Source organism: Cyprinodon tularosa, unplaced genomic scaffold (assembly GCF_016077235.1).
Source record: "Cyprinodon tularosa strain WSP-4 unplaced genomic scaffold, ASM1607723v1 ctg279, whole genome shotgun sequence".
NCBI lineage: Eukaryota > Metazoa > Chordata > Actinopteri > Cyprinodontiformes > Cyprinodontidae > Cyprinodon > Cyprinodon tularosa.
In genome coordinates, this window is record NW_024038984.1 from 1104113 (window position 1) to 1114268 (window position 10156).

Genomic DNA, 10156 nt, shown 5'->3' on the forward strand with positions numbered 1-10156 from the left:
GCATGCTATTAGGAATGCAATATTATTGTTAATGAACAATAATATTGCATTCCTGCATTTTCCTCATCCTCGTCTTTCTTGTCTGTCATCACAATATCTTCCATCATCTCTTGACATTTTTAGCCTCTGATATTGTTGTTAAAAGCCTGGGCATTTCATGTTAGTTCAGCTGTCCAAGCATTGAAGCCAAACACATTATTCCAGAGCGTGAATGCACTTTAAACATTAGAAAGCTGTGCCACATTATTAAAGCTTTGCATCGTGCAGTTTTCTGCAGGAAGACGGCTGGACTGAAAGTCTCCTAAAGTCAAAGACGATATTGAATTTAATTAAATTCAATTACTAATTCACTAATTAAAGTGAGTGACTTTAGTGCCCCTTGTGCCAAAAAGAAGTACTGCAATTAAAAATACCAGCAACGTGAATTGATGATAAATAAAAATAAATCTTCTAAAAGTTTTTTTTTTCTTGGTTCCAAATCAATATTCCCAATTCTTTATTTTAAACCACAGTTTTAGACCCAATCATTATTCATTTACACCTCTAAAGCAGGTAGTGCCAGAGCCCTATGTGACTCTTCGCTGTCCTAACTTTAAACAACGTAAACAGGAATGACTATTGGTATAATAAAGATGAATATAGATTACATATAAAAAAAAAAAACTTAGCATTTCTCCTGTATTCATGTTACATAGAAGTTTCCTGTAGGTTTTTCCAGCTCTGTAAAGGGAAACCATTTTGAGAACCCTGTACTGCATAAAGGAAGTTAAATTATATCCATAAATAAACAAAAAAAGCAGCAGTAAAAAAAATACAAATAATGAAAAGTTAGTTAAACTAAAATAAATATTACTAATTATTACCCGCTTTGATTGAATTGAGCCTGAGGAAAGCGGCAGAACATAAAACCCTCTAATGTAGGGAGATCTTGTTAGAATGGCTGTTAACCTCTAAGCTCCTTACCATTGTTATATTACTACCTATAATAGCAGCCTCAGTACTTCACTCACTTGTGCTTTATGTTTTACTAGTTATAGTTTCAGTCCTTAAAGGGCGCTTTATACAATGGAGCCTGAGAGGTTGCAGCTTTATGATATCAGCCTTCATAGATCTGCTGGTGCTTTCAGAGAGAATTCGCTTTTAAAGTTGGTTATCACATCTTAAAACAGAAGTCCTACTTTTACAGATTTATTGAGCTGGTTTCTAAACGGAGCAGACCAGCAGCAGACATCAGACCTGAAGCTGTTTTCCTCTTTTAACTGTTTTTCCTCTGATATCCACTTTTTCGCTGATAAGATCTCTGCAGGCCTGACTAGTCTGGCTTCCTCAGGTATATATATAGCAAAAGCAGGAGGCTTCAATTTTCCCAGGAAATGGTTTATGTCTGTTCAGACTTTACAGTTAAATCAGAGCGACTCCATGCTTTCTCCTCCATCCTATGGCCCTGCATTCCCCTTTAAATATCAGTGGGTTCTCCTTCGATTGTAAACCATAAAGCATCGTCTCCTCTGCTCTTTCATCTCGGTAGAACACCCACGGGACGTCGTGGGTCACCATCTGAAGCTCCCACCACTAGAGAAACACTAAAAAGCGTGGGGGATTTCTCACAGAGGATGGCGTCACATAAAAAAAGAAAAGAAAAGCTGAAGCATGTCTGTGAGAAAATCAACAAGCGCAGTTCCCTGGCTCCACGTTTAAGACGCCGTGTTTTTGTTTCCCCCTCTCTAGACGAGTTCAAAGCTGGTATTGGCATGTGTCGAATGGAAGGGTAAAGACGTGTTTGCTTGCTGATAAAACAGACGGCGTGAAGAGTTACTGCTGTTGATGCTGGAAAGTCAGTTCATAGTTCATCGCCGGATGACTGGTGGACCTGTGGTCGGGTGGGGGGGGATTTTCCATCTTAGCTCGTCTGTAAGAAAACAAGGTAGTGCTGGTTCTTTCACAGCCGCTCGGTTGCCAGACTCCATTGTTCTGCCAGAGTCTGCGGTCTCTGCCTCGACCCATTTTTATGTTGCTCTGTCTCTCATTTAAAGATCATGTCATCCAATGGTCGAGGCTGAGGGGAGTCATCCCACTGTCTACACTTGTACTTACATACAATCATGTTTTTTATTTCTTTATATCACTCTTTTAAAGGGGGGGTCTTTTTTTCGTCTTCTGGTGCAGGATTATGTGTGGTTCACATATGTGAGCTGAGACACTGTGGGGCCTTGTGGTTTCCTGCACCCCAACTCTTGATTTTTCTTCTGCTCTGTTTCGTCTCGTTACATTCGCCCCCTTCCGTTCCCCGAACCGCTGCCCCGATCCCTCTGAGTCGCCCCCACTTTGTTTATTCAATTTAAGATGTCTGGCTAAATATCCTGAGGCCTGCCTGCTTTAGCTGATCATCCTATTTCACTTGTCCAACTCGCCAGAGGAAGTCCAGACCGTCTGTTGAACGCATTTCAACATGCTCCTTGAATTTATCTAAATTTGTTTTTCCGTTTTCTTTTTCCTTCTGTTGATCCATATCTGTCTGGAGTGGGAAGTGGGTTATGATCTCACAAACATCTCAAACCATTTGAAATGGTTTTTCTTTTTTAAAATGCACATTACTTTTTTTTTTCTTGCTTCCAGCGCTTGGCCAGTGCCAAGGCCCACACATCCCGGTTCGTAAGTGCCAATCTGCCGTGCAACAAGTTCAAGAACCGACTGGTGAATATCATGCCCTATGAGACGACGCGCGTGTGTCTGCAGCCAATCAGAGGGGTGGAAGGGTCCGACTACATCAACGCCAGCTTCATCGACGGCTACAGGTGGGAGCCCAGCATTAGCTGGAGTGCGTCGTTGCTTTATCTGCTTGGTATTTCTACGTACCAATCATGTGCTTCTGTCTGCAGGCAACAGCGGGCCTATATAGCAACCCAGGGCCCGCTGGCAGAGACCACAGAGGACTACTGGAGAATGCTGTGGGAACACAACTCTACCATTGTTGTTATGCTGACAAAGCTGAGAGAAATGGGACGGGTAAGGCCAAAGCACAGACAAGCTCTTTTGTGTAATGCCTTGTAATGCCTTTTTTTTATGTTAACCCAATTCTGTGTACTGAGCAACCATTATTAGCTCTGCCAATCTGTCCCTTATTTTCTTATCTTGGTAGTTTTGCAACAAAGTAAGAAGGTGTTCTGATTGGTAAAGGTTAAACTCACATTTTTGGTCCACATGCAAAATTGCAGCAAACTGTCTCAACACTTGACCACCCAAACCCAACTGTGAAACCTGATGCTGGAAGCATCATATTGTCAGGATGCTCACGGTTCAGTAGAGACATCAATGATGATCAGAGGTGAAGGGGAGATGGATGGCAAAAAATACAGAACAATCATGGCTAAAACATTTCTTCAGTCTAAGATGTGTGTCTCCCTGCAGGATAATAGTCCTATATATTCAGTAAGAGATGTGATGGAAAGGTTTAGATCAAACATATACACCAGTTGTCTCTGGCTAGACTTTGTAAGTTCCTGCTAGCACATGCTGGAGTTATGTTGCTCAGATCAATGAGAATAAAATGTCTCTAGATGTGCAGCTGGTACAGTAGAGCCAAGATTCCCAACCGGGGGTACGTGTGCCCCTAGTGGACTGTGAGTGATTTGCAACGGGTACAAGAACATATTTTACTTCTTAGGTAGTAAAATAAAACAGGGCTGGGATATGTTTTGCTTTGTGAGGACATAATTGAAATATTAAATAAGCTTTTATCAAGTAAGTTTTCCTTATATGTTTGAGTTCACCTTCAGCTTTGACACATTGAAACAAGGCAGAGGAACAGACTGGCTGTAGAGAACAGCCCGGGATCAGCTGTTTATCACACTGAGCTATGGAGCTCATCAAAGCAGCTCAGGTTTCTTGATGAAAACAAAGTAAAACTAATTAAGTCAGCCGGAATATAATTTTTGTTCTTCCTTTTGTTCCCAATTCATCAAGTTTAAACATCATTATAAGGAAGTTACTCAGAGGAGCTGCAGTTTTATAAATACAGGTTTATATTATGATTTTATTTTGTATTTATTTCCATTTCTTAATAACTCCCAGGCAACATATTTATGTTATTTTTTTATTTTAGATGCATCGAATAAAATGCCTAAAAATTAAATGCTCAAGTTAAAAGATTTAGTAAAATAGTTTTTGTTTTATAATCAGTTATTGTACTTTCCACTTTTGAACAGTCATCAATACTTTTGACTGAGAGGGGTGCTAATGGTACGAAAAAAATGCCCAAAGGGGTACATGAGTCAAGTAGAGGCATATCCCATCAGATATGGAGCTCTAATTGCAGCAAAATGTGGCTTATTGACTAAAGGGGTCAAATTCTGTACTAATGCAAGCCACCAATTCAGATTGTCCTTTGTCAAATCATGTTCATTGGGCTCTCTGGTCGATAACATAAATAATAATTAAACGTACTAAAGCATGTTTATGTAATGCAGGGGTCTCAAATTCAAGTTCTCAAAAGCCAGCAATCTTGACTAACAAAACTGAATTAAACAGATTTCATTTACTCATTAAAATTTTGTCAAGTTCTGTAGAGTTCACAACATTATTTGATTCAGGTCTGAAGAGGCAGAGACGCATCTTCGGGTTAATGGACAATGATCTTCCAAGACTGCAGTTTGACATCCCCGTTTTGAAGAAGTTGAAGGGAAATAAATACTTTTGCACAACACAATAAACCGTTGTTTGTCATATGATGCTAATGATAAAAAGTTGCTATGTTTCTACAGAAAGGGTCGGCATACTTTCACATCCAAACAGCCATTTTTCCCTGAGCCCAGCTAAGTAAATATCATTTAGAGCTGCAAAATATTCTTTGCTAGTAAAACATTTTATTTCTTTAAATATCCACTATAGGAAATCTAATGCCATTTTAAACAACCAACAGCTTATATATGTTTTGAGTATTTAAATTAAGAAAAACTAAATTAACAATTCATAAAGCTGATACCTGGCTTATCTCCCATAGGGTATTATTTAATGTCATTTTTTTTTAAATGACAATACATTATTGTGCTTTAATGTCATTCTGTTGTGAAAATTTGATTTAAATGTTCTTTATAAAAACCACAAAAGCTTCTTAGACTGGTATTTGTTATTATAGTTAGTTCTTTTAGCCACTACTAAGAGCCATCATAGATGGTCCAGAGAGCCACATGCGACTCCGGAGCCGCAGATTGCAGAACTCTGTTCTAGAATCCCTAAACTTGATGTAAAGAGAAGGCTTTATGTACTCTACAGGAGAAATGTCATCAGTACTGGCCAGCAGAGCGATCAGCCAGGTACCAGTACTTTGTGGTTGATCCAATGGCTGAATATAACATGCCTCAGTACATCCTCCGAGAGTTTAAAGTGACCGACGCCAGAGTGAGTCTCCCATTTGCTTCTATGTTGGTTAACCGTTCTGATATATGCAGAAAGTCAAGAACTACAACCCATTTCCTTTCTTTATACAGGATGGTCAATCAAGGACAGTTCGTCAGTTCCAATTCACAGATTGGCCAGAGCAAGGAGTGCCAAAATCGGGTGAAGGATTCATCGATTTTATTGGTCAGGTGCACAAAACTAAAGAACAGTTTGGTCAAGATGGTCCGATTACAGTGCACTGCAGGTAAGACCGTGGTTTGTTTATGTTCAAAATTATTTAATTGGCTTTTAAAACATTTGGGATTGCGACGATCTAAAACTATAAAGGAAAATAATCCAGTTATTTTTATGACTACCCATAAGAATCAGCAGACTATGCTTACCCTAAAAAGCATAGTCTTACACTAAAACTCATTAATTATTAGATATGTATAGTTATGTATATAATACATCTTTTGAGTGTACATCTGATCCAATCCCTTATATGGATCTGTAAAAGCATTTTTTTACATCACCTTTTATTGCAGTTGTACTGAAAAGCTGCCTAACGTTTAAATACATCTAGAAGAGGAAATATGTATTTCTGAAATCATTAATGTTAAACTGTTTGGGAACCCTAAATTTGTTTTTGAATAGGACAGCTAAGTGCTAATCCATAGACGTCAGGAAGTTTCACAAACATCCATAATTATGTAGCCATGTTGGGGGTAATGCATTGCCATAATATATCACAATTAGGCAGGAACAGGGTAATATAATGCATTACGACATAAATTTGCTAATATTATTACAGTTTCTTTGGCTGGTAAGGCAAGGCAATGCAAATTTATTTATATAGCACAATTCAGTACAAAGACAATGCAAAGTGCTTTACATGATTAAAATATAGGAAAATAAAACACAATCAAAGCAAGTAGGATAAAAATAAAAAAAATTAAAAATGCAGAAACAAAAAACAATATTAAAAACAGTTGGACTAAAGAAAATAAAAAAGTTGAACTAATGATGTTTCAGTTGAACTGTTTAACTAGAAGAGTCGAAGGCAATCCTAAACAAATGTGTTTTTAGTGTTGATTTATAGGAACTCGGGCTTTCCGCACTTTTATAGTTTTCTAGGAACATGTTACAGCTGACAGTTAAAAAAAAACAAGCTGGCTTAAATAAAGAGCCCTACATAGGGCACTATACATGGGTTCCACCATACTATATGAATGTCTGTTGGATGAAAAAGTCATGGACTAAAAATGTCCCACAAAGCACTTTGAAGAAGTGTGCAACTGTGGTCACTAGGCAAGCAGATATATCCCAGAAGGCTTTGCGAGAGGTCTCCACAAAGCATCATGGGATTTGTTCTGGGGCGAGCTGGGAGTCACCTGACCAAAGGAGAGTGAAAAGTAGTGATCATCTCTTTGAACAGTCAGTTAACTGAGTTTGCTATATTGTTCATGCTCCATATAGTGATTGAGGGATTTAGGGGTTAGGGCGGACATTCGGAAACAGCCTTGTTAATATATCAGAAGAAAAAAACGGTTTTAAAACATTAGTAGAAGAAAGCTACGACAATCAGTTCAAGGTTTTCTAAATGGCTTAACTTGCACTGATTAAAATTAATGTTGATATTAAAAGAGTGTAAACCATTGTCATGTTTATTTCATGGAAATATGACTTTTTATATTAGACCTAGTGTGGCCACTCTACTCAGGAGCAAATAAAAGGAATAGAAAAAGATCTTGTGTCAAGGTGTGTAAAGGTTTGTTTACTTATCGTATATAATAACATTTTTGTGACTCGGCTATTTGTGATAAATTATTGCACACCTTCATTTTGTAATCCTCATCCTAAATGTTTATTTTGGCAAAGGTTACCTATAAATAATCAGCAACTATTAATCAGTAAATATTCTAAAGAAACACATTACTTTCTAATAAAGGTAACTTGGAATATTAAATATAATTTATTTTGAAGGAAAATTCCCCAACACTGTTATCCATATGTACAAAAGCTCAATCTTTTACACACAAGGCTGACCACTTGTTTACACTAGACACTTAGGAGCTTGACTAAATTTGACCATCCAAGCAGTAAACATCTCAGCTGTGTCTGGCGTCAAATAAACAATGATTGTAAGGAGCACTTGATATGCAGTGTTAAATAGAGTGGTGGGCCTATGATGCTGGGGGCCTGGTAGAATCCTCTAGGTATAGGACTTTAAATAATCTTTGGAGCAATTTTAAGAAAGGTTACTCTAATAACTAATCTTAGGACTGTAGACATCGAGATCTACAATCTACTACAATCTCTGTTTCAGTATTTGACATACTGTTAAGCACTTAAAAAAAAAAGAAATCGCCTTTTCTATCCTACACCTTGATATTACATTCAAGCATATCCCCAATTTAGTACCTAAGTGACCCAAGGACAATAAAGTCCCTCGTCATAAACATTAGAAACAATTTTAACGATTAGAAATGTGTGAAAAAAGCAATGAAACCATCTTGAAAGAAAAGAATTGAACATTAGTCATTAAAATAATGTTGCTATTCATATCCGATTAAAAACAGGAAATGTAGAAGGATAAAGGGTTACTTTACTTGTCACATCAATCCATCCATTTTCTGTTCTGCTGGGGTCGCGAGGGGTGCAGCAACACAGAGACAAATGGGACAAACGATCATTCATGTACGCACTCACACTAAGGAGAATTTAGAGAAGCCAATTAACCTAACAGTCATGTTTTTGGACTGTGGGAGGAAGGCAAAGTACCCGGAGAGAACCCACGCATGCACAGGGACACTGCAAAAAATTTGAATCTAAATAAGTAATTTTTTCTTAAAATTAGTGCTTTTTTCTTGAATTTAGGAAGTGAGTGAGACAAACAATTTTCATTTAACATAAGAAAAAACAATTGCATTTTCTTATTTCAAGGGCATATTATCTAATTATAAAGTAAAAATACTCATTCCAGATCATCTTATTTACCTGCTAAAGTTAGATACACTTAATTTTGGAAAATTCTAAAATAAATTCTAGGTCGTTTTTGCAGCGGAGAACATGCAAACTCCATGCAGGAAGACCTTCTTGCTGTAAGGGAGCAGTAATACCCACTGTCGCACTGTGCAGTGGGTAACATCAATTATTTAAAAACAGATTTATTTCCACCAGGAGACACAAAAGCTCATGTCTGTTAAAGCTCACTAACTGGCTAATTAAAAGCAAACTTCTAAAATGTTTCCTCTATCCCTTGACAGTGCTGGAGTGGGAAGAACCGGTGTGTTCATCACCCTTAGCATCGTCCTTGAGCGGATGAGGTATGAAGGGGTGGTGGACATCTTCCAGACGGTCAAGATGCTGCGCACTCAGAGACCTGCCACCGTTCAGACAGAGGTCAGGCTGATTTCCTTATATCTCATTTCAAATATAAACAAACCAATGTTACATTTTGCAACATCTTCTCTCTTTATCCATGTTTTTTTTCTTTTTTTCTGCCTACCACCAGGACCAGTACCAGTTCTGCTACCGAGCCAGTCTGGAGTACCTGGGAAGCTTTGATCACTATGCAACATAAACCCAGTTGCTGTCTTGTCGCACCCCGTTCAGCCGACTGCTCCCTTTTTTGTAGTATCACACACAACCTGAATACGTGCACTTGGCTGGAACGTGTGCGTGAAGATTTTGCCACCACCTACAGATTATAAATGGGGAGGGGGGGGACAGAACATCGGCTTATCCCCTTACCCAGAAACAGCACTTCTTACTGAGCCATAGCGATCCTGCTCGACCCCCAGGGGGAGGATGGCGGATGACTCGTTTCGCCTCCCCCTACCTCCCCCACCCAGCCCCGACACAAACACCCCTGTGGGTCAGTCTGAAGAAGCAGCTTCAACCACTTCTCCAAAAAAAAAATACTTGATCAAATATAGATTTTTTTATTATTATTATAATCAGTATTTGGGCGGTTTCAGTGCTTCTGTGAGCACCCGGGTTGCTTTGTGTTGTTTTTTTGGTGTGGAACTCTCACCTCGTCCATCACCAGTTGTAGCATCACCAAACAGGACCAAGCTGCGGGAAAGAGTTGGACTTATACTTACTCCCAGGTGAAGCGGCACGTCAAAGTCTACGCGACTATCCGCCGGAGGAGTCGTAGGCCCTTTAGGTACGGACAGAAAGAACTGAAAACGCAGAGCACAGTATTAGAAAGACAAAGAACACTTAACTTTAAAAAGGAGCACCAAGGAGTGTTTTTTGTTTTGTTTTTTTTGGTCTCTCTTTGTTTCGGTTCCGAATTCGCTTGGAAACGGACTTTTGTTTCCTGTGAACGAAAAGAGGACATTTCTACAGTAATAAGCACCACCAGTTCAACCTTATTACGCTTCACCATTTCAAATAAGGGAAGAGAGGTTTAAACTGCAAAGCAAAACATTAATTTAGTTTTTTAGAAAGATATATGACTATTTAGTTTTTTTAAAAAAGCAAAATGTCACATTCTGTTTTTTTTTTTTTTTTTTTACTTTTATCAGTTTTGTCCCCACTGACTACAGAAAAAAAAGCAAGGTTTGTAAGCCGTAGCCATGTTTCTATTTCCTTTCTTTAAGCGTACAATCAAATCTAATGCGGAGGAAGTTCACCGCTTGACGACAAACGCCACCGTCACATACCCTCCACCTCCTACCTTCTATGAAAACACTCACGCGTGTGGTGGCTTGATATCTCAGCACGTGACTATCTCGCCCCGCAGAGCAAAGGGGGGACACGAGGGGCG

At 38.7% G+C, this 10156-nt stretch overlaps 1 protein-coding gene across 19 annotated transcripts in view; it reads left to right on the plus strand.

Moving 5' to 3' along the window:
• LOC119786788 (receptor-type tyrosine-protein phosphatase delta-like) overlaps positions 1–9300 on the plus strand; it is a 295024-nt gene extending 285724 nt beyond the window's left edge. For all 19 annotated transcript variants that reach the window (XM_038290329.1, XM_038290332.1, XM_038290335.1 and 16 more), the window contains 6 exons: positions 2617–2795; positions 2880–3006; positions 5272–5397; positions 5487–5641; positions 8646–8781; positions 8894–9300. In XM_038290329.1, coding sequence (XP_038146257.1) covers positions 2617–2795; positions 2880–3006; positions 5272–5397; positions 5487–5641; positions 8646–8781; positions 8894–8962 — 792 coding nt within the window. In that variant the 3' untranslated portion in view covers positions 8963–9300. The remainder of the gene's footprint in view (positions 1–2616; positions 2796–2879; positions 3007–5271; positions 5398–5486; positions 5642–8645; positions 8782–8893) is intronic.
• Positions 9301–10156: the final 856 nt, after the last annotated feature.